The 24,345-nt window shown below is 37.4% G+C and overlaps 1 protein-coding gene across 1 annotated transcript in view; it reads right to left on the bottom strand.

Annotated features, from left to right (window-relative positions):
* Nucleotides 1-24,345, bottom strand: part of LOC306883259 (diacylglycerol kinase theta-like) — a 35,100-nt gene that overhangs the window by 6,864 nt on the left and 3,891 nt on the right. Inside the window, exons 2-16 of the mRNA XM_079438390.1 lie at nucleotides 22,556-22,635; nucleotides 13,968-14,067; nucleotides 12,568-12,653; nucleotides 9,877-10,002; nucleotides 7,967-8,123; nucleotides 6,895-6,969; nucleotides 6,714-6,814; nucleotides 6,352-6,566; nucleotides 4,958-5,042; nucleotides 4,638-4,692; nucleotides 3,260-3,321; nucleotides 2,966-3,116; nucleotides 2,387-2,425; nucleotides 1,184-1,299; nucleotides 264-415 (exon numbers count right to left, since the gene is read on the bottom strand). Coding sequence (XP_079294516.1) covers nucleotides 264-415; nucleotides 1,184-1,299; nucleotides 2,387-2,425; nucleotides 2,966-3,116; nucleotides 3,260-3,321; nucleotides 4,638-4,692; nucleotides 4,958-5,042; nucleotides 6,352-6,566; nucleotides 6,714-6,814; nucleotides 6,895-6,969; nucleotides 7,967-8,123; nucleotides 9,877-10,002; nucleotides 12,568-12,653; nucleotides 13,968-14,067; nucleotides 22,556-22,635 — 1,600 coding nt within the window. The remainder of the gene's footprint in view (nucleotides 1-263; nucleotides 416-1,183; nucleotides 1,300-2,386; nucleotides 2,426-2,965; nucleotides 3,117-3,259; nucleotides 3,322-4,637; nucleotides 4,693-4,957; nucleotides 5,043-6,351; nucleotides 6,567-6,713; nucleotides 6,815-6,894; nucleotides 6,970-7,966; nucleotides 8,124-9,876; nucleotides 10,003-12,567; nucleotides 12,654-13,967; nucleotides 14,068-22,555; nucleotides 22,636-24,345) is intronic.

The raw sequence follows: 24,345 nt of genomic DNA, 5'->3' as shown, positions 1-24,345 counted from the left end.
TTTATCCTTTTTTCAACAAATAGATAAAAAAAATAGATAGAAATCTTCTTGCTTCATGCGTGTAGAGCTCTTTACAAATGAACAGTTGCAACTGCACATTGAATTCAATACAGACTAAAAAGTCTAGCAAAACATTTTAATTATATAAACTGCATACATACTGCAAAAAGGTGCAGAGTGCAGGTGATTTAAAAGCTATTCATCCATCTGTCAAGCACAATATCCATACATCTGGCATCATTCAAAAGGAAATTTGGTCTAACCCAGGAAGTGGTCCTCCGCTGGTCAGCTCGAACACTTGGTGAGGGTTTAGAAGTTTCCGGAAACTGTATAAGATCTCTCTGCCCTTTAATCCACCACTTTTAGGGTTGACAAAGACTAGCAGGGGGCAACTTCCTTTGGCCAGCTTGCTTTGCTGTGGGGTGAGAAAATAACATTGGTTACAACCGTCGGTGAAATGACTGTTGAATTGTACTGTAGTTTCTCTGTTGGTCACTAGAGGGCAGATGCATCTAATGATTGGGCCAACATGATGAAGTGAAGTGAAGTGACATTCAGCCAAGTATGGTGACCCATACTCGGAATTCGTGCTCTGCATTTAACCCATCACGCGTGCACACACACAGCAGTGAACACACACACACCGTGAACATACACCCGGAGCAGTGGGCAGCCATTTTATGCTGCGGCGCCCGGGGAGCAGTTGGGGGTTCGGTGCCTGGCTCAAGGGCACCTCAGTCGTGGTATTGAGGGTGGAGAGAGCGCTGGACATTCACTCCCCCCACCTACAATTCCTGCCGGCCAGAGACTCGAACCCGCAACCTTTGGATCACGAGTCCAACTCTCTAACCATTAGGCCACGACTTCCCCAAACGGATGAGCTCTATTGTTGCAATGAACAGCATGTGACAAACGGATCACATTTAAATCAATACAGGTGATTATTTTGAATCAGCTGTTGCTATATCCAATATATGGACACCTAAAAGGGATAGTTCATAAAAAAATAAAGAGATAGTTCAGTCCTTTTTGTCATTTTTCAGAAGAAAGTTTTGGAATGATTTAGTAAAAAATGAAAAGGATGTTCATTTTTTATTTGTTAAAAAAGAGAGCATATAAAATAAGTCTGCTGCAACCACAGAGTGTCAAATGTACAGTATGGCTTTGCAAAAAGGTGGTGTACCATGATCTCAGGTATGACAAGTGAGTAGAGCTGTTTGCCGTTGATGCTGGTGTCTTTGGCCAGCATGTAAATCCTCTCCGCCTCCGAGAAACAGCTGATCTGCAGAACCACAGCACCTGAAAACAGCACAGCAGCTCAATTATACAAACACTCATTAACACCTGTTCACACCTGGGACACAATTATTTTTTACCACCTATCATGACATGATGGAATAAGACAAAGAGACACAAATCCAAATGCAATATCACTACTGTTCAAAGGTTGGGGTCCAGTAAGCTTTTTTTTTAAAGAAAGAAAGAAAACTTGTTTCAAATGCAGTCCTTTTGAGCTTCCTATTTAAATATGAATTTAAAAAAAATGTCATGGTTTCCACAGTGATAATAATAATAATAATGTTTCTAACATTTCTTTTGTTCATTTGTTTCTTGACTTAATCAGCATATAGAATGATTTCTGAAGTATCATGTGGCATTAACTGGACTAATGGCTGCTAAACATTCTGCTTTGCCAAGAGGATATATTTCAAAATACATTAAAATAGACTTTTAAATTGTAAAAATATTTCATAATATTACGGTTTACTCTATTTTTGATAAATAAATGCAGTCTTGGTGATCATCTTTCAAAAGCAATTATATATATATATATATATATATATATATATATATATATATATATATATATATATACACACACATACATACATATTTTACATATATACTGTAAATATTAAGTTAATATTATTATGTTAACATACCACAAAAGTAAACGAAATTGCTGTAAATATTTATAGTTGAAATGTTTTATTCTTTATTGAAATATTTATTTTTGAAACATTTATTTAGCATAATATTTACTCACAATTCATAAAAACATAACACTTCTATATGTATCAGTCAAGCACAATGGTCTGTTTTGCAAATTTAAACAGCCTTTGTTCCATTTTTCACAAGTATAGCACAGTAGCGAACGACAGGAAATCATACAGAGAAGTAAAGAGAATAATAACTCTAGGTGTCAAAGGCTGTGTGCTAACTGCTATATATGTTATGATCACCACACAAACCAACACACTGCTGCAACAACAATATGAAATTACACTGAAAGCATCAAGGCTAAAGGAGGAATGCATTTCCTGTGACGAGGAAACAGGCTGTTCTCCCACAGAACCCTCTGATTTATGAATGCAGTTTCTCTTACCTTGTTCAGAGTATACGTGAATGATGGTGACCAAATGACCTGGGTGGGGAAAAAAAATTAAAATACAAACACAAAATAAGTTTCTTTCTTCATCAAGCCAAATTTGGAGAAATTTATCATTACATCACTTGCTCACAAATGGATGCCCTGCAGTGAATGAGTGCCGTGCACCCATTCACTGCAGAGGATCTATTGGTGAGAAAATAATGTAATGCTAAATTTCTCCAAATCTATTCTGATAAAGAAACATAGTCATCTATATCTTGGATGGCCTGAGGGCAAGTACATTTCTAGCAAATTTTCATTTTTGGGTGAACTATTCCTTTAACCCTCAGATCCAATCACAATAAATTCCCAGCAGTCACTTTATCATCCGTTTTAATCTCTCCCAGCAGAGAGGAGACAGGCATATTTACGATGAGTACACAAGATGCCTTATGTCAGACTTATAGGTCAGCATTGTTTAAGGACAATTTCATGGAAAGATTAATAAAATCCTAAGATACTGACGAGATGAATGGCTACAATCCAAAGGATTTGAACCATTTAAATCGTGAGCTTACACATCATATGACTCACTTTTGACTGAGAGGTGTTCGGATAGCAGGTGTGTGTATTCCTCTTTTTCAAGCTGTGTCGGAAAGCCTCCCAAGAGCAGATTGACTTGTGCCACTCGATTCCTGCTTTCCTCAATGTAAAACCGTGTCTGGTTCATCTGTCGCAACGACGTCTGAAAGTCACAAGCTCAGAGTTTGAGACAACCAAGAAGCTCTCATCTATTCCATAACAAGCACACACACAGTAAGGTATGTGTGATGTAGCTTGAGTGTTTTCCAAATGGTAAGCAAAATCATCATGGCCCGCCTAACATACCCTCCGTATCTCCTGCAGTTTTTCCAGTAAAATCTCCTGACCGCTGAGGACTTGCCGTTGCACTGAAGACGGATAAGAAATGAAAGGTTAAGATATTATAAAACCCTTCCACATTTTTCAAAGCTTTGGGGGTTTGCAGAACAATTGTCTTTAATATCAATCAGATTTCTTAAAGATACTTGGAGACATTGACACAAAACCCAAGCAAATCATATTCATAATTACTATATCATTACTACTCTGTGCGTTACAGAGTAGCTTTTAAAATTTTACTTATTGTCTAAGTCACTAAATGGTATGTGTAACAGACGTAGGCCAGTAAGTGCTGATGCGTGTAAACCTCACTCCCCTGATCTCAAAAAGAGGCGCTCTAGCGACTGATGCTAGGGGCCGTGGCCTTTAGCCTCCTTGTCCTATAACCAGAGACTCTTGTTTATCCCCAAGACGAGGCAGAAATACGTGTTCTTAAGTGAATTAAATTTCAGCCGATTTCCCGTGTGCAGGGAGTAGAGAGCAGTGAACATTGTGTAGTAGGGTGGGCATACGTGCCATTTTTATTACCGTTTTCCTGTTGTTATACTAGCTGAAGGTAATGATCAACCAATAACGTGCAGGCATTGTACATTATCAACCAATCGTGGCGCATGAGAAGGTGGGATCTACAGAGAATGGTCAAAGCAATATTAGGTGTGTTCGGTCGTTTGTTCGACTTGAAACACCACTGCGCAGACCGATTGTTGTATGACATCAAAATACAGGCAAGAGCAATTGGAAAGCATAAGGAGCCGTCTGCTCTCTATAGCTCGCAGATTTCATACAAAGGGGTCATGAACTGAGAAACCAAAATTCCCTTGATCTTTTGACATATAAGACGTCATTGTACTATAAAAAACATCCTGTAAGTTTAAGAACTCAAAACTTTGTTGTTAGTCTAAAATCAGTTTACATTGAAGCCAGTCTGCCAAAATGACAGCTTGTGGAATGTACAACTGGCTAAACACAGCCTCCGTTGAAGAAGATCAACACCTGCTTCTACATCGCTGCCTGTTTAGCCCTGCCCACCGATTCATGTAGTGTAAATAACGAGAGGCGAACGCAACACAGGTCTACATTGAAGCCAAGCAATAAAGATGCCCCGAAGACAAGAAACTGTGCAGTGCCACGTTGCGAAAAAACAGTCATTGCAATCATAGCAGTGGCCCCAGAATTGCCTTGCACCAGAAATCTTTTCATTTAGTTTTATTTTGTAGCTTTATGGAAGGCATAGGAACACATCATTTTAACACTTTGTCAAGAAAATCTTTTTTGCTTAATATTTACATGCTTGGCAATTGATCAACCAGACTGGAACATACACAACCCATGTAAGAGATCTTACCTTGTTTGCTGCTCATGAAAACTTCTACAAGGATGAAGTCAGCAGGGTTTTCATTCTATAGACATTTGCAGAAAGCATGTGCATTAACATACAAATTGTGCATTAAGTAAAAATAACTAGATTTTTGCATTTTCTGAAAAATATATTGTGGCGTTTGCCTGTGCAAATATTTCCACTAGGATACAAGGGTGTTTCAGGTGACTGTGGTAGGCAAAAATATTTTGCTGGTTTATGATACAGATTTCCACACGATACTAATACATAGGTTAAAGGGTTTGTTTAAATAAAGTTATGCTTTTGAGAATTAAATTCCAAGTTACCTGTTTTTTTATTCGTGGGAGCACTTCCTTTAAGATTGAGTCTACTGTGCTGCTTTTCCCAGCAGTAACTGAGGTGACTTCAACCCTGAAACACAGTGAAAGAACTTTCCTCATTACGACAACATTTGAAAATGTTAAGCATTGAAAACATTCCATCCCTTGATTCACCAGTGGTCTGGCACCGTATCATACGCTGGTCTGCCACTGAAACTTCAGACAATGTTTTGATTTACTGTGGTCAAATATTGCATAAGAACATTAACGTTTGATTGTGGAGCTAAGTGGCAGCATGTGTTAAGTCTGACTCAATCCCTCCCTGACTCATAACTGTTAACAAAACACAAAATGCTTAATTAGTTCCAGACCCGCGTTAACAAAACAACACGCCTGATCTAATGGAAACATCAAGCACATGAGTGGCACTGCTATTCTTTTCATGAACTCTAAAGGTTTCCTGTTGAGTTTCTGTAGGCGACGAGGTTCCATCAGCATTTGTGATCCATTTCCTACTGGCATGGCAACAACATCTAAGGTAAACCATGGATGCTGTGTCACTTCATTTCCGTGGCAACCAGACACACAACAGAAAGCTTGTCATCAGTCAGGCCATGTGCGTTTTGATCGGTTTCATATACACTTGCCCTCGCTGAGTGGTACATGACACAGCTATTGTCTATTTCCTTGCGATGTCTGGAGATGATTTATGGTTTGTTTGGAGAAGCAAGAGGACTGATGTTCCATAAAACCCTTAGATAAGTAAACTCCAAGCTAGAACTCCCCTATTTACAAAAAGAACTGCATATCTTTACCATGTGTTAGCATCTAAAATTTATAGTATTGTATGTAAAATTAATTTTCCATTGTGTTCTGCTTTGCCATGTAAAGTAACTATTAAACAGTGGTACCGTATGTGATATGTATCGCCTACAAATAATAACGAAGTGCAAGCTGCAATACTATTAAAATGACCCCAGAATTCAAGAAATGGGGATATAAATGCTGTTCTATGTGTTTGTTTTATTTATATCATATGATACAGTTTAGCGATATCACACAAGAAACAGTGCGGTTTTCTTCGAATGCCAGCACAATTGCAAATATAATACTTATTTTATACAACAGTTCCATAAGCAAGAAGTTACTATTGTGTGTTATATTTCAGACATATTAATGTCTGTTGTTTGCTTTATTTCCCCAAAGAAAATAGTTGCAATAGTGTTTTGGAATAAATCAGGTGAGTCAGTGATTCAACGACCCATTCATAAAGACAATTGAACGAATCGTTTGAATAGATGACTCAACGAATTTAACCAGTATATTCCATATGAATCTATTTATTTAAGACAGCTGGACAACACAAAACAGAAAAGCACATATGCAGAAGTCGAGCTCACTTGTGCGAACTGGAATAAATCTTCACCACTTCCGTTTCTTTAGGTTTTGATCTGAGCACCCAGGAATCAGACACGGTATCCTTAAATATGGGCTTGTTGTCCGGTGTGCCATTACGGTTGATTATGTCGTCTGTAAACAGTCCCTGTTGGCTGTAACTCTGTAGCTCGTAATCCTGCGTTTCATCTGGGATGTAGAATGCTCTGAGCGATGCTGCCTGTCAGGACAGGAAGTACAGAAATCAGCATAACACTGACAAAAATGTTTGTGTGTTATTCAAACATGGATTTATAATAACAATTTTGAGGTATACAATGTAAAAGTTGAATTCAGGTGAAACCCGATTAGGTAAAAAACATCTCACCACTACTTCCTCATTCTTGATTATTCGAGGGATTGAAACCAAACGAAACTGATTCCGCTTAGCTGCATCGTCACCATCGAAAACTTTCAGCGTCTGTTTACCTGTAGGCCAAAAGGAAGGAGATTAATTTGGGCACGAGGGTGATTAGTATTTTCCATTTCATTTTTGGCCAGGTTTGTACTTGTGTCAGGTGATCCCGTAGACTGAGTTTCCTTAGAAGTTACTGGACTTGGAGTATCAACATCATCCAGGTTATCTGGAGAAAACACACTTCTCTATGAGCATTTACAGACATGTGATCTTGTTATTTGATAATTGGAGGTGAATATGACACTCTTAACATTTATTAAGAGGAATTAAAGGTGCAATTTCCCACCATTTCCAACCAGGCTTACACATTTTAAATCGCAAGCGAACAGTAATTAAAGCAGAACAGAATTATTGTGCCCACTGTGACTGAAGAACTGTTCCGGGTTCAATACATCTGTGACAAGCTGTCGAGTACCACAGAAAACAATTGTGACATGTCTCCCAGTTTGTAAAAACAAGAATATATATAATATATATATAAATATATATATTTGTATTTTTGTGTGTCTCTCTCGCTCTCTATATATATATTCTTGTTTTTATAAACTGGGATTAACATATATATATATATATATATCTATTATGTAGAAAATATATATATTTAATTCGTCCTTGCTGAATAAATGTATTCATTTCTTTCATAAATTGCAAACTGCAAACCTATAATTATTTGTGACCCTGGACCAACTAGTCATATGGGTCAATTTTTTTTAATTCAGATTTGTGCATCTTCTGAAAGCTGAATAAATAAGCTTTCCATTGATGTATGGTTTGTTAGGATAAGACAATATTTGGCTGACATAAAACTTTGAAAATTTGGAATCTGAGGGTGCAAAAAACATCGAAATATAGAGAAAATCACCCTTAAAGTCATCCAAATGAAGTTCTTAGCAATGCATTTTACTAATCAAAAATTAAGTTTTGATATATTAACGGTACAAAATTTAAATTTAATGGAACATGAAACATTTAATATCCTAATGATTTTTGGCATAAAAGAAAAATCAATAATTTTTACCCATACAATGTATTGTTGGCTATTGCTACAAATATACCCGTGCAATTTATGACTGGTTTTGTGGTACAGGGTCACATTTTAAATGCATTACCATAAAGTTGTTCACTCAGATTTCAGTGTCAATGTGAACGTGTACAGGCATTACCCATCTCGCTGTGGTGGGAATTTTCTGAGATTCTGTAACAGTGCATCTTGCTGAAGTTCCGCGAGCAGATCTGCACGCAGCTGGGGTGAAGAATCATGTTCTGCAACCGTCCCATGTTGCACTCTGGGGGGATGATTATGTAACATGACGCATGTGCCTGCAAACATATAAACACAGATAAGTAGTTGAGCCAAGAGATTACGAGTTACAGTACAACTTTAAGACAACTGCAGTTTGCCTAATAACGTCAACAGATTCTACAATCATTTAGCCAAAGCAATATATAGGAGGACTGTCCCTATAATAAGTGTGCTGTATTAATCAGAGGTTAGGTGGTTTGCCAAAGAGCACAATGAACTGACCTTTGCAGGGTTTCAACCAACAACCTTTTGGATACCAGTCCTAATGTTTGAACACAAGCAACTCGCCAACCCGTATCAAATAAAAGTCCAGCTACAGTGAGTGTGTGCTTGAATCCTTATGTCTTTGTTCTCAGATCCCTCTAAATCCTAGAGGTTTGTGCTTTCAAATGCATTTGCGTTGCAAATAGCCATTTCAGATATGTTCCCTGCAGTCTCTGTCCTCGAAAAACCTTTTGCTCCGGCACTAGTGCTTACATCATCTACTAACCTACATGCTGAAAAACTGGGGAGAGGATAAAATGCACGCTAGTGTTCAGAGGGACATGGTCTGATAGCAGGAGTGCAGTAGAATAGAGCTTTTAATATCACCCGGAGCTAAATAAAACAATGCAGGAAAAAGTGGGGAGTGAGTCAGTGGAACGGCATGCTATATTATGGCGCCCAAACCTGCTTCACTGCTTACATAGGGAGGTGAATTCTAAGTAAGCATTGATAGTGAAATGGAAACTTGTGAGTGATTTGCAACACAATCATTCAATTAATACCAAAAATGCAGAATGTAAATTGAATATCTTGACAACTAATTTGGAAACAGGCATCATGACGACAAACACATAAGATTATTATTATTATTATTTTTTAATAAATTAAAATTTTATTCAGCAAGGATGCAATAAATGGATCTAAAAAGTTACAGTAAATGACAATTATAATGTTACAAAATATTTCCATTTCAAATTAATGATGTTATTTTGAACTAATTTTCATAAAAGGAAGACTGTACCACAGTTTCCACAATAACAACGGTTTTCAACACTGATAATAATAAGAAATGTTTCTTGAGAAATAAACCAACACACTGTATTAGAATGATTTCTGAAATATCATGTGCCCCTGAAGACTGGAGTACTGACAACTCATAATTCAGCTTTCCATTGCATGATAAACTACATTTAAGGCATATTAACATAAAAAAACAGTTCATGTTAATTGTAATAATATAACCACAATATTACTGTTTCACTGAATTTTTGCTAAAAAAAAAAAAGCATCCCTGCATTAAGAGACTTCTTACAAAAACAAACAAACAAAAAAATGACTAACTCCACATTTTTTTATGGTATATGTACATTCACATTCAACCACCTGTCCACCTCGGAATTATTTTTCCATTTCAGGCCATAGTAATGGTTTTGGAAGTTGATATATTTAATGTAGCCACTACCTACAGTACATTGAAACCAAGAAACCAGGTCATGCAATAGAAAAAATATACACTGCCAAGATGACAAAGAAATAAAGAAACACAGCAAGCTATTCAACTTCAACAGAGTGCACTTTCGTGAGTGCTGACAGGAGCTGCATCCTACATTGCACCTGTTAAATAATAAATTGATTCATTGTGAGACATGACAGCCTGAGAGCCCACCTATAACTAAATAATGAAGCCTTTTGAGTGATGAACAACAGGCAAACTGAAAGCGCTGAATGATAAGACTAGTATGGGTTGGGTGGACTTAAAAACGCAAAAAAAATAAACACACTTACCGTAATGCCACACCATTCGCATCTCATGCCAGCCAGGACATCCGAAGAACTGCAGGTGCGACGACAGACCTCACAGCGGGCACCTGACGACATGTTCCCCTCCCGCCAGTGGTGCTGGTACGTGTCCTATTAGAGCAGGAGGGCATGATGGGTTAGGAGAAACCATGTGGCCAATAACACAATCTAGAGCAATTATAAAGCTAGGGAATGTGATTTACCCAGGACAGGCTCCTGGATCAACATCCGTGCTACGCTTTATGCTGTCGTTAAACAACATTCTTATCAACCTATCATTTCCCATCAATAGTTGGAGGATAGTTTAATCTATAATTAGAAGTTATCCAATTATATAATTATATTTATAAGTAAATCTAATTAAGACAAAATCATGTTCTAATAAGGCAAATTATTTTGAGTGCTAGGGAACATCAACAGTCTTAAAAATTGTTGACTAATCAAGTGAATTGTTTCCCTTATGCAAGGACAAAAATATTTACATTTAGAAATTAAGGACACTTGGAAATGTAGAAATTCATACTTTTACATTGCCTGTGTAAAAGTACAGTTGCATTAGTGTAATTTGTGAACAAAAAAGGCTCATTGTCCATTCTCAATAGTGTAGCAATTTATGAAGCAAAGCTCACATAGAAGTCGCTTTAAGTAAGGGATCACGTGATGCTTTCATGAGCCAAGACGCACAATAGCTGAGCTCCGTGTATATAACCCGTCTTTTACGTTTGTTCGTCTTCTTTTCTTACATTTGGGGTAGTTTTTTCGTTTGGCGGTTATCTGAAGATGTCACATAGTCGGAAACTCACTTATCTTTCACCATCATCCTCGCCAAGTAAGAAGAAAACAAAATGAGCCGCCACGGCAGGCCGAGCCGACATTGAAGACAATATGGCAATCACTCTAAAGCGATTTGAGGACATTTTGAAGGCTGAATTAGCAGCAATGAGCACTGAATTCGCCTCTCACATGACTACAATCCAGAATATATGCTCTAAAGTTGACTTTTTAATCAGGGAACAGAGAGAGCAGAAAAAAAATGATCGGCGAACACACTACGCGTTTGGATGCCCTCAAGCAGCAGGTGACTGATTTACAAGACCACAGCAGACGCAGTAATCTCCGGCTGTTGGGACTACCTGAAGGGGCCGAGAAGGATGACCCGATCGGCTTTCTGAAACGGTCACTGCCTGTAAAGTTTTATGGGGTGGGTTTTCTTTATGTTAATGGGTTTTTAAAGGCAGACTTGAGTTAATTCATTTGCAGTGGTATAACTTTCTCTCATTTGTTCAATTCACTTATTTGATAGTAATGACTGAAATTAATATACTAGGTTGTAATGTCAATGGTTTATATGGCCCCCATAAACGTTCAAGTTTTTTAGAACTATTGCGGCGAAAGAGGGTTGACATTGCTTTGGTCCAGGAGGCCCATTATTACGAGGTGGTCTCTTTTGCTGCGACTGATAGTGGAACTAGGGGTGTTTTGATAACTGTTTGAAGAGATTTGAATGTTCTCATTTTGGACAGAAATGGTGATAATGCTGACAGAATTGCCTGTACATTCCTTGTGAAAAGTAATTCTCCCCACTGATTATTCTGTTGTTTCTGCTTCAGTTGTTTGTCTCCGAACAATCATTCATACCATTGTCCATAACAACTATTTGGTCTTTTACTATCTTATTTCTTCTCTTTGATGTGTAGTTTTTGTATTTGTATTTTTTATTTTTTTATTTTTTTTTCGTGTATTTGATTTTGCCTTTAAATAAAATAAAAAAAAATTGTTCACAAAAAAAAGAAGTCACTTTAAGTAGCTTTCTGTTTTTTCAACACAATGAATTCACATAAAACTAGAACATGAGCAAAATTTACAAAAGGATCTTTTCTGCCCTCATGCAAAACTCCCAAAATGTAACACCTTTACACATCTCGAATATTATATAAGAGGATGCACTATAAATAATTATTCATCACATAGATTTTCCATTGAATTCTATCTTTTTCTGTCAGTACGATTTGTATTTGTGACATTTATAGCATAACTTCAGTGGCAAAAGCTCTTTTCGTTTAATCAGTCACTGTGCTGTGGGTGCTCGGTTATTATTCTGCTTCTTGTAATGTGAAAATGCAAAAGGAAACATGCGAACTTGCAATCTAGTCACCCATTTCAATAAACAACATCCTTGCCATGTCTGTTTTGGGTTTGGTTTCATGTTCTTGTTTTCATGTCTTTTATTTTGTAGTTTGATTAATGCTGTTAGTGTCATGCTTCCCTTGCGCTCGTGTATCTCTGCCTTGTGTCATGTTCTGATTGGTTGTCCTAGTCATGTGTCATTTTCTGATTGGTCGGTTCTTGTCATGTGAGCCTCTGTTTGCTATAAGTAGCCATGTCGTTGCCGTTGTTCCTTGTCGTGTATTGAACGTAATAATTCTGCTGTTGGTGAGTGTTTTAGTCTAGTCTGTTCAAGTCTCGTCTCGATTATGTTTGTATTTTGTATTTTACCGTTGTAAATAAACTGCACTTAGGTTCATCACGACGCTCGCCTTTAGTGGACTATTGTTCCAATCCTATGTATTATTTCACTAGAGTACACTTGGAGGTCAGTTTTATTCTCTGGTGTACGGGCTTTAAATGTCAGATTAATACATCAGTAGATGGTGCAGTCCTGGTTCTCATACTCACAATGTCTTGCCCTCCATCTTGGTGGCAAAAACGACAGTCGCTAACGCTGAACGGGGCACAGTCGCTGTGCACATGCAGCTCACACACTGAAAAACATGTGAGGACAGGTTACTGTCTTTGTGATTTATCCACCAAGCAAACATCATCTGAGGCAAAACAGTTTATAAATTAATTTTTATTTCCATAGGGCAGTGGAAATGTGATGAACTAGTACTGCCTGTGAGGTGATAGAGGTCTGATAGAGCAAAAAGCCACTTAATTCACGCTAGTGTAACAAATGTTTGAGTGGGTGTGGGAATTAAAGACAGACTTTTCTTCTGAGCTTCATTTGCGCCTTTTGTAAGCATTGAGAGAGAGGAAAAGAAATGAAAGAGAGAGTTGGAGTGCAATGTTTTTCTTTTCAGCTCGGTTCTTAGAATTCAGTCCACTGCAAAAGGCCATTCTGCCATTTCCATGGCAACAGCTGCTTTCCAAACAGGGACGATCAGCACAGACAAATGAGCAATAACTGAATTTAAAAAAAGACCAACAGGGTTTAGAGAAACAGGAAAAACAAAAAAAGGTTTTAGAGGAAACAATCTGATTCTGAATCTGATTATTAAAATAAGATGGAAAGGCTGTTGAGCAGAGAAGACAACAACTTTGTGGAATAAAAAAACAAAAAAAAACTGCTTTAATCTGCCTAGTTTCATCCATAATGCTTGTTTAAACTTGGGTTACTGACCTGGCTGAGCTGGTTTAGTTTGTCAGCCAAACTGACCAGCTGACAACTGTGCAAAACACCTCTAAAACCAGCAAAACAAACCAGCCTGAACAGCAAACAATCTTAATGTATATCAACTAGGAAGAATATCTGACCAACAGCAGCTGACAGACTTTCAATAGGCCACACCTACACCTTTCTATTTTAGTTAATTTCCCAAAAGACCACTTTGAGTCGAGACTCTAATTTAATTTAACACTGACATTTTCCACCCTTTCTCTGACCCTTGTAATTAAACTGGTTAGACTGCTTTTGCTACCACACTTTTAAAGAGACAGTTCACCCAAAAAAGGAAAATCTCTCATAATGTATTCACTCTCATGTCGTTCAAACTCTTCAAGATATTTTGAGGAATGATGGTAACCAAACAGTTTTAGTTTACTTCCATGGTATAGACAAAAAAAAAAACTGAAAAAAGTTGGTAATACAGGTTTGGAACAACAAGACTAAACCCTTAAGACTAAACGAAAATTATGCATTAATTCTGACAGAAAAATGGTCAGAATTGGTTGTTTGGTATTCTGTTTGTGGCAAAGTCAGCTCATGTCATGTGAACAATGCCCTTAAATTAAGTAATAGAAATCATTACTAGGGTGAAAACATCCTGATGCCATCATACTGTTGAAAACACACACACCTTCACAGCGCAAAGCTGAACTGCCTTCCAGATGCTTCCGACAAACACCACAGAACCTCTTCTTCTGACCGGCAGGACCAAAGCAGTGCGCTACAGGAACCTATACCACAAACAAGGAGAAGAATGATTAATAAAATAAAATCTGGGACTTGTGCTGCCTTTAAGTTCACCAGTGAAACTTGTACCTCTGAGTCAGACGTTCAGATTTAAGTCAGAATTGCATTTAAATCAGAAATATAACATGGAAGTATCTGAAAAACAAAACAAAATAATGATATTGTGAACAACATCTATTATCCACAATGACATTATTTTGTTTGTTTTCAGCTACTAATTACATCTGAATGCAAAAATAAAAATATTAATTTCTATCACTTAATACAGTACATGGCATCACAGCTGTATGTGAAGCAAACCGTGAATATTAAGTGATTAACGTCATGCGCAAAAGAGTTGGTTACCGCTAACAGATCTCTATATGGATTATAGATGCAATATCATCTATTTTATAGATCAGTGTTTCCGCCAGGTTTCAAATCGACACATCCCCTCCAACATCACAACTTGTGTAACATCTAGAATTCTGAATTTCCCATTTGCAAATACAACCTTGATTGGTCATTCATGTGTTTGAAATGACTCATCATTACAATATTTCCAACTCCACTTGAAGGACACATTGCGCTGGTCCAAATTGAAACTAACTCACAAGGTTATCTTCACATTGTCTAGGAGGTCTAATTTTTAAGAAATCATTAGATTTACAAAGAATGGGTTCAAAAATGATTCAGTGATCTGTTTGAGTCATTTCCAGGACCACAAGAAATCTACACCCTACTCGGTAGATTTGGAAAGTTTATACATGCCAAAGAATGCATCACTCTCGGCTCTTTAGTTTAACACATTGTATCATGATTTGAGATTTCATCTCAAAACCCACACAGTCAGCAGATTTCATCTGTGCCTAGTCATCTGCATACCACATAACTAAAGTTTTCAGTTTTGCAAATCAGTTTGACAGAGTCATTAAAAATAACTGGGTTATTTTAACTAGTCACAAATCAGACATGAATAACGGGCTGGTCGTGTGTCAGTGCGATCTGTATATACCTCTGTGACATCACTTCCTGTCTGAGTAGTGTGAATGGTGGGAAAGCGCGCAGATTCTCGCACTTCCTTCCTGTCTGGGGGAGGGGAGTAGAAATGCAGAGGGCATTTAGGATTTAAATAGCTGATGTCTTTTCTTTTTGATCTCATGTACCAGTAATAAACTGAAGATTCCCTATAGAAATGCATAATAGGATCTAATTATTGGCGCACTATTTTCCTATTTTGATATTGTGCAGTTGCTTTGACATCATTTGCATTGTTAAAAGCGCTATATAAATAAAGGTGACTTGACTTGACTAATTGTGTTGCAGACCATAAATAAACACCTCAGACAGGTTTATAAGAGAGGAAACGGCAATGCATGTGTAAAAATAACAGAATACAGAACGAGAAGTGCCGTATACCACATGCACCAAACATGGGCCATTCTTAGATGTCAAGTTTCAGATTACAGTAAATAATATTCAGATAACATAATACAACACTGAAACCTAATCCTTCCTCTGTTAGAGTGCATTCTTCAAGCTTTATATTTAAAAGCATTTAACCTGTTTAAAAAAAACATATGCAATTATATGCACTCAAAGAAAAGCCAAATAGTCTGAGTGGTTCTCCCTTTCCTTCCACACATTTACTTCCTATAGAGGCCCCCCTTTACATCTAACATGCAATTTTGGTTGATCGGTTCAGAATCAGGTAGGATCTGACCAATTCAAAATCTACATTTAAATGCACAGTGATCGGATCAAGGAAACCACATTTGAATCATTATTGCACACAACAAAGAATATGTAATAGTGCGGTTTTCCATTTTGCACCAATTCATCATTATTATTCATTTTCAAATGATTCTGGATGATACAGAAAATGTCAGCATTTGATTAAAAACAAAAAAAGAAAGTGTATTGACAAAATGCTATGTTTCTGGAGCTGCATGTATACTGTAAAACAATGCCTTTACACTGAAATCAAGAAAAAAATCAGATGCATTGCGAATCACGTTGGAATTGGATTGTGACGGAATGGAATCAATCATATTGATTCACAATGGAATCCAGCTAAATAACATCCAGATTCCAGAATACAACTTTTAACTTTTAATGTGAGCATAGCTTGAGCTTTCAAAGACCCAAAGCAAATTGTTCCGATATAGTGAAGAGATGCAGTGACAAATCCCAGCCGGGCTGTCTTGTTGCGTGTGCCCATCTGTAACGACTGATTTCACGGGAACACGTTCTGAATCACACAGCAGATTGTGACAGCACAGAAACAGGGGAGAAGTCAGGCTTTCTGCGCTCTCCTTCCCATTTCCTCGCTCTTGATGGGCAGCACTGTGTCTCCTCTGGATAAATATCTCCAGGTCTTTCGGCTGCTTGATGTGCAGGTTGGTAAATAATTCTACAAACACTTCAGTAGGCTGGTGAATTAGTGGTTAGAGGTGTGTTCTGTTACCAAACCAATTTGTCCAAGGCATTCTGGGTAAGTGAGACATGCTCTTGAGCTGATCTTCATTCGCCATGCTGCAAAAAAACATAATTCTCACACACTCCCTCTAATTGGCGGAAAACTCCCTTTAGGATGTCTATGCTCCTGAACATTTCCATTAAGCATTCTTAAAGGTGAAGGGTTTCATTTTTTCCCCATACCAGTTTCAGTTTTAAACCGTTCAGTTTAAAGGGATAGTTCACCCAAAAATTAAAATTCTGTCATTAATTACTCACCCTTATGTCGTTCCAAATCCATAAGACCTTTGTTCATCTTCGGAACACAAATTAAGACATTTTTGATGAAATATGAGAGCTTTCTGACTCTCCATAGACAGCAACACAACTGAAATATTCCCAGACCCAGAAATGTAGCCAGGACGTCGATAAAATAATCCATGTGGCATCAGTGGTTCAACTAATTTTATGAAGCTATGAGAATACTTTGTCCGCGCAAAGAAAACAAAAATAAATTTATTCAACAATTTCTTCTTTTCCCTGTCAGTCTTCGCGTGTTCACTATGGAAGGTCAGAAAGCTCTCAGATTTCATCATGAAGATTTTACGGGTTTGGAATGACATGAGGGTGAGCAATTAATGACAGAATTTTCATTTTTAGGTGAACTATCCCTTTAAGATACTAATATGTAATATACCAAAGGTGTCCCTTTGAGGGTACTGAGGGCCTGTGACAAGCTGCTATACCCCTAAAAGGTACCTTCTTTTTTTTTGCGCAGATTGTTCTCTGATAGTGAACATGCAAGTACTGCAAAAAGGCAAGGGATATTAACTCAGTTTCTGTGCTGCTAGGCAGAACCTGTCAACGTCAGTGAAAAAAACTAAGTGACATTTATGGGCAGACATTCTCATGACAGCACACAGCACAGTGTACGATGGGATAGATTAGGTGCCTTACTCAATATTTGGATATATGGCTTGGGAACAAAAAGAAAAATAGCTTGACATTTGCTCAGGTAAATCAGGCTATTTAGATGCTTGTGAGGGAGCCAGAAATCGAACTCTCTGATGTCTGTGAGCTCACAGACACGGAACAGCTGTTTAGAAGCCTGGACTGCCTACATTTTCATAATGCTGAGAAAATGTCATGAGCCAAAATACAGCTATTGCACAGAAAATACCTAAGCTCTAGGGACCAAAATATAATTCCATCTAATACAAAGGAAAATAAGGTGAGGTTTTGTGTTTAAGGTTGTGGAGGTACTCAAAATCTTTGATGATGAGGCCCCAAACAAACACACACACACCCTACGGCATGTGTCCTTGAGCTGTGGCCCACCTCTCCCTCCTGTAGTGGACACATCCTCACTGGCTCTTGGCCTCCCAGGGGAGCCTCTACAGTAGACTGCAGAGCATCCTACCGGACATGACCTCGTTTCCTGTCATTAGCCACCATCTCTCTGATCCTTTTTTTTTTTTTATGCAAACAAACATACTATTTACAAGTGACAAGTTAAATACATTTTAAAAATAACCAAGGTCAACAAAAAATACATGACAGCCAACATGATTTGAGTGAGTGAGCTTGTAAGTGTGACTGGAAGCATATAAACAAAGGAAAATGTAAAAAAATAAAATAAATAAAAGTACAACAGATATAATAGTAAAAAGCATAATAGTAATGATAACAGAAATAATAATAATAATAATAGCATTAATAACAAAAATGAGAAAATTAGAGGATGGAGTGTGAGGAAGATGATAAGTAATAATAGTAATAGCAGTAGCAATAATATTAATAAATAATAATAATAATAATAGTAATTAACTCAATCAGAAATGAGGGGAAAGTTGGAGGGTGAGGAGGATGACAAATATCAATAATAATAGTATTAAATAGTACCGGTAATAGTAGCAACAATAACGATAATAAACTTACAGACACAGGGGGGTGGTTGGAGGATAAGGAAGAGGACAAATAGTAATAAAAATAATAAAAATAACAAATGGTAGTAATAGTAATAGTCATGATGAAATAATAATAATAATAATAATAATAAAGCTATAAATAGTAAGATATTGTAAGGCTGCCTCTGGGCCCTCTGAGAGCAAGGCATAAATTAGGCCCACTACGAGCCATCAAGGAGAGGTGCTGGGGGCACAAGGCCCATCTCTCTGATCCTAAAGGCAGGGCTTAATTTGTGCCGGAACAAGCCGGATCCGGATCCACCGAAATCCGATCTGGCACCTCATTTTGTCGGATCCCCCTTCTCACAAGCGCCAATGAAAGACGTTTGTGCTGATCTATAATGTGCATAATATGAAAAATCCTCTGTAATGACCGCGTTTGCGGCACATCTACATTTGAAATAAAGAAACTGAGCACGCAAAAGACGCGACATGTGAACTGCTCTGCTCTCACAAGACATAATGCACGGATCCATGGCCTATACACATGCGTTTTCTTTCTCAGCTGTTCACATTTACTTAAGAAAAAACCTGGATACTGGCCAGGACGGCCATTTTTGCGTAATTGTGTGTGTATTTGGCCACTTAAACTCAACAATAAACTATGAAAAATAACTCAATATGATACTCACTAGGCGGCTTTGGATGTGACTGTGAGCGCTCAGCCTTGAAACCGCCTCTGGAGCGCGCCAGTACCAATTGGCTTAAAAAGACGTGCAAATTACACATTTTTGTGACGATGCAACAATGACTCGATTAAGCAAGTGACAATTTTGACATCTGTCCTGAAATGCGAGCACAAGCCTTGGATCAGCGACAGCGTGCAGCAGCTCGTATTGCAGAGGAGATGCGCTGATGTGAAGCCGCTTTGAGAGTGAAAGAGAGAAGACGTGCTCCAGCTGAATCAAATGACTTATTTAATCTGCTAGTTTGTGTGGATTTATTTACCCATACAGGGCTCTAGACTCATTCTTCCCACTGGTCGCACTTTTGCGACTAACTTTCACAATTTGTCGCACAAGCACATAATTTGGTTGCAATTTTTATTTTATTTTTTTTGACATTTGATTAATCAATGCATGCTGATGAACTGCAAGGTTTTCATACCCCATAGCAAACCCTATAATAAAATAACACTGGTCCCTTATTGTGAATGTTTCATCAGTGCTATAAGTTATTTTAAAGAAAATTGTTATTTCACAACTTCATAAAATTTTAAACTTGTCTATAACTGTCTATAAAATGTCAGGATAACATTTTATCCTGCCAAACTGATTTTGTTTCATATGGAAATCTGTTACATTTCAGAAGTGAAATGTGTTGCGTGATTTAAAAATGATTGAACAATTTATTTTATTTCCACTTCTTCACAAAAGGTAATACATGACTATTATAAACTTTTCCAAGTCTTAAAGGACTTATTCTTGTAAATTCTTGTAAATTTTTCAGTAATAACAGTGTCGAATGGCAGCAACTGTTCTGTTTGTATTTGCTCAGATGCGTTTCAGTGAGGTTGTTGAGTAAAGGTTAATGGTGCAGTTGGCTGGGAGACTGATTCACTCCTACACCACCCACCCACCCACATACACACACTCACACAAACACACACACACACACACACACACACACACACACACACACACACACACAGAGAGCTGAGAAAAGTCTTCAGCCAGTACAAAAAAAGAAAAAAAGTCACATCCATTTCCTTTTCAAACTGAACACATCAGTCTTACAGCTAAAGAAACTAGAAAAAGAGAATTAAAACACTGCATGCACTTTCTTGTTGTCTCTGCATGCATTATGTATGAAGGCAAACTTCCAGAAGAATCTCTGAGGGCCGTCTTTCATTCAGACCAGTGGTTTCTGTTCCACCTCATTATCTTTCGGTCTAAATTAAGTTTTGCTGCGGCATGGTGCTTGACTCGGCCTTCTGTCATGCCCTGCGGCTGCTCTGATGCGATTGACCAGTCTGTGTCACCTCTGTGCCGTTTGGCTAAAACAAGGCAGGTTTTTCTCGCTGTGAACACAGCCCTGATGCAGTGGCACATATGGCATCAGCACTTTGAGAGGATGCAGTTTCCAAGCAGCAAGCATCTCATGCGGTTACCTTATCACATGCTGTTAACCAGCAAGAAGTGTTCATTTTTTTTTATGTACATCCTGTTTTATATATAGCAGTTTTTCTTCGAGACCCAGCAACTGTTCAAAGCCTTTTTGTACATCCGATTGATATAATCAATAATGGACAGTTTACAGTCATTATTATGGGAAAAAACCCTGATAAAGCGCACTTATTACATTCCAATCCTAATTAATTAACATTTAAATGGCAAATAAATAAATAAGTGAATATGAATTCTTGACTTTAATCTAATTATTTCATTTTTGATCATCTAATTAGCAAAGTAAAAAATTGTCCATGTCAAAAACAACTGGTCTAAACAAACTAAACTGGGTGTTTAACTAAAACAAAACCAAGACAAAACCAAAAAACATTACATGAAAAAATAATGAAAATAAGAAACATTGCCTTGGGAGTTAACTGAAATAAAGTGCTAAAATGACTAAAAGTGAAATAAAAATAAATGTACGCTATATACAAATATAAAACAAAAAAACAAAATATCGAAAAATATATAATAATTAAATAAACTAAACTTATTTCTAAATATTCATAAATATAATAGTATACAAATAATACTAAAATAACACTGGAAAAAGATCGCAACTACATTACAATAAATAATATTAGTATTTGTTTTATTTCTTCTTCTATGGACTAATTAGCGACTATAAGACATTTATCCACAACGTCACATGTCAAGACCATGGATTGTTAGAAAATACATTGAAGCAGCACCAGCAAGTTAAAATGGTGAAACTAACAGTTTAGCAGCTATTATAAAAATATCTGACTCAAATGTGGCTAACCGAACAGAATCAAATATGCTAGAGCGAAGTGTAACCAACCAAATCAGCATGCCAACACAATATGTTCATATCACCAAGGCCACTGCTGAAATTTACAGGGATTGCGACAAAATTTGTATAAGTAGGCCCCTTCAGTAGGCCTGGGACAATGATGGCCCTGCATTATATCAGTACAATGAGGTTATCAACTGTAGATTGGGTTTATAATCAGTAGTGAGAGAGAAAAAACTTCCGGACAAGGCTGTTATAATAAAGCTCTTGATTGCCAGATGAGCTGCTATCAAAGGCACAAAGGCTGGCTGACACTTGGCATTCACGAAAGACCACAACACGGCAGGAAGTCATCAGTAATTCATTATGAAAGCTGGACAAAGGGACTACACTGACTGCTGTGTCACTGAGCAAAACAGCTCCAGTCAGTATGTGAGGACTAAATTATTCAATGTAGATTCAGGGCGTAATGCACTTCCTGCTTGTCATGCAACGCCACAGATGAGACAGGTAAAGCATCAACTGCTAATTATGATCTTTCTTGCATGATCATACCTTGCAATATAGCTTGATCATTCTTTATCAACAACATAATTGTTCAAGACTTTGTGTCCTTTATCATCAGAGCATCCATTCAGAGTTGTGATGCCTCAATAATGGTGTGTTAGTGAAATCAATCTGGTCTTGCCTTGTAAGTTTAATATCCAAGCTACATAAACAGACAAAAAAAATTGTATATAGGCCTATATATTTTTTCGTACAAAGACAATGAAGCACATTTTTATAAAACCATCAACAGAACCATTTTTTTCCATCCAGATGTTTGATTTTTGAAGAATAATTCTTAATTATTTCAAGTATTTATTTAGTTTTTATATTAAAAATTCTCAGATTCTCATGATTGTAATGGAGTGTTTTTACTGAAAAAGACAATAAAAAGCAACAATAATATAATATAATTTTGCAGTACAGGAATGGGAATGTGCTTAATTGTTATGAAAATGTCACATAAATGAAAAAAAAAATTGTTTTTGTTTGGCATAAAAAAAAAGATTATTTTTTTGTTTATTTTATATTTCATGAGATTTACCTATAAAACTAATGATGTTTGTCTGCCCTGTCATATGTGGCACGTTTCACTCACCCGAACATGTGTGGGAGCTATACAGGAACACACGGTCCTGACGTGCTTCAAACACTTCTCATGTGACATGAAGTTACACACTGCAAGGAAAAAAAGAGAGAGATTTAGTGTAGGCCACAGAATTATGGTGCATTATGTTGCCAAGATATGTGGGTATAGCAGCTTTAGCAAAAAGAAAACTTGCCATTCTTTCTGAGCAGTGAATATAAAGTCCGGTGTTCCATGTAGTGATTTTCACAATTTAGAACTCACTTTATAAATCAATCAATCTTTAATAGCACCAAAAGGAATAGCAGGCAACCTGATTGGGCAATATTTTATGAACAACACTTAAAAGAGAGCAATTTGCACCACAGACAAGAACACTGATCAGTTGTCTCTATGGTCGTGACCGCTGGATCGCTGTGTGCCCTATTTTCGCTGCTGTCAGAGCCCACTTTTGCCCTCAGTATAGCCTGAACTTCACTGATGCATTTGTTGCTTTTCATGCTTGCCAGAGACAGGAAGTGATCTCGCTGGTCAGGCTGAGCTCCTCTCACTATCAAAACCACAAGAGCAAGGAAAACATTTGAAAGTTTACCGTACCAAAGATGTGTTCTCACGCACACTGTATAGCCGACCACTCTTGAGAAATCGGAAACAGTTCGAAATTACATGCACACGCTGCTAAGAAAATCACAAAGACTGTTTTGTTTACACAGTCAACACAAGCCTTTGGCATATGATCCCATTAAACCATTTTAACAACATTTTTTTCAAGTCTAACATTGCAAAACACTAGTGACAGAAAGTCAGACTAGCCACGAGACTAGAAGCCAGTCAGTGGACAATGCTATGATGTACAGACATTTTGACCACTGGCAATTACAAAATAAATAAATAAATACTACTACTAATATTATATATATGACATACACTTTTACAGTAAATTGTCTAACTGCCTTACAGTAAATTTTTATTATTTTTTCTAAATTCTCTCAATTTAATTTTCAGTGAACAAAATTTATGTGAACTGTACTCTGCAACTGTTACTGTAAAGATTCATTTCTACCTGATTTAATGCATATGAATTAGTTTAGTTTATATAAATTAATGTAGATTGTTAGAGCCTATTGTAAAGCCAAAATTATTATTATATTTTTTAATCAGTGATTAAATATATTTCTGACCTGAATAAAGGGGAAGGGGGGAAGGGGGGAAGGGGGAAGTGGTGTGTGGCCAAGTATGGTGGCCCATACTCGGAATTTATGCTCTGCATTTAACCCATCCAAGTGTACACACAGTAGTGAACATACACCCGGAGCAGTGGGCAGCCAATGCTGCGGCGCCCAGGGAGCAGTTGGGGGTTCGGTGCCTTGCTCAAGGGTCTCACCTCAGTCGTGGTATTGAGGGTGGAGAGAGTGTTGGTTATTCACTCCCCCCACCTACAATCCCTGCCGGACCTGAGACTCAAACCCACGACCAAGTCCAACTCTCTATCCATTAACAAAGGGCTATAACCGTGTCTTGCATAATTTAATATGCATAAATTTGTTAGTCTGAGCCTGACATGGTAATAGTCTCTTCACAAATGCAATAAACACTAGGGCGGCAATAATTAATCGATAAAATCGGTTATTATCGATAATGAAAATCATCGACAACGATTCTCATTACCGATTAGTCGGGTCTGCCCACAGTGCACGTCCAACTTCAGCCGGCCACGTCAAATTACAGCACTGAATAACGCATTTCTATAGACAAAATGCATATAAAAATAGTGGAGGAAACAGAATCAGATGCATCGGGAG

Source organism: Barbus barbus, assembly GCF_936440315.1.
Source record: "Barbus barbus genome assembly, chromosome: 17".
In the NCBI taxonomy this organism is placed as follows: domain Eukaryota; kingdom Metazoa; phylum Chordata; class Actinopteri; order Cypriniformes; family Cyprinidae; genus Barbus; species Barbus barbus.
This window is presented reverse-complemented; position numbering and strand designations above follow the sequence as displayed.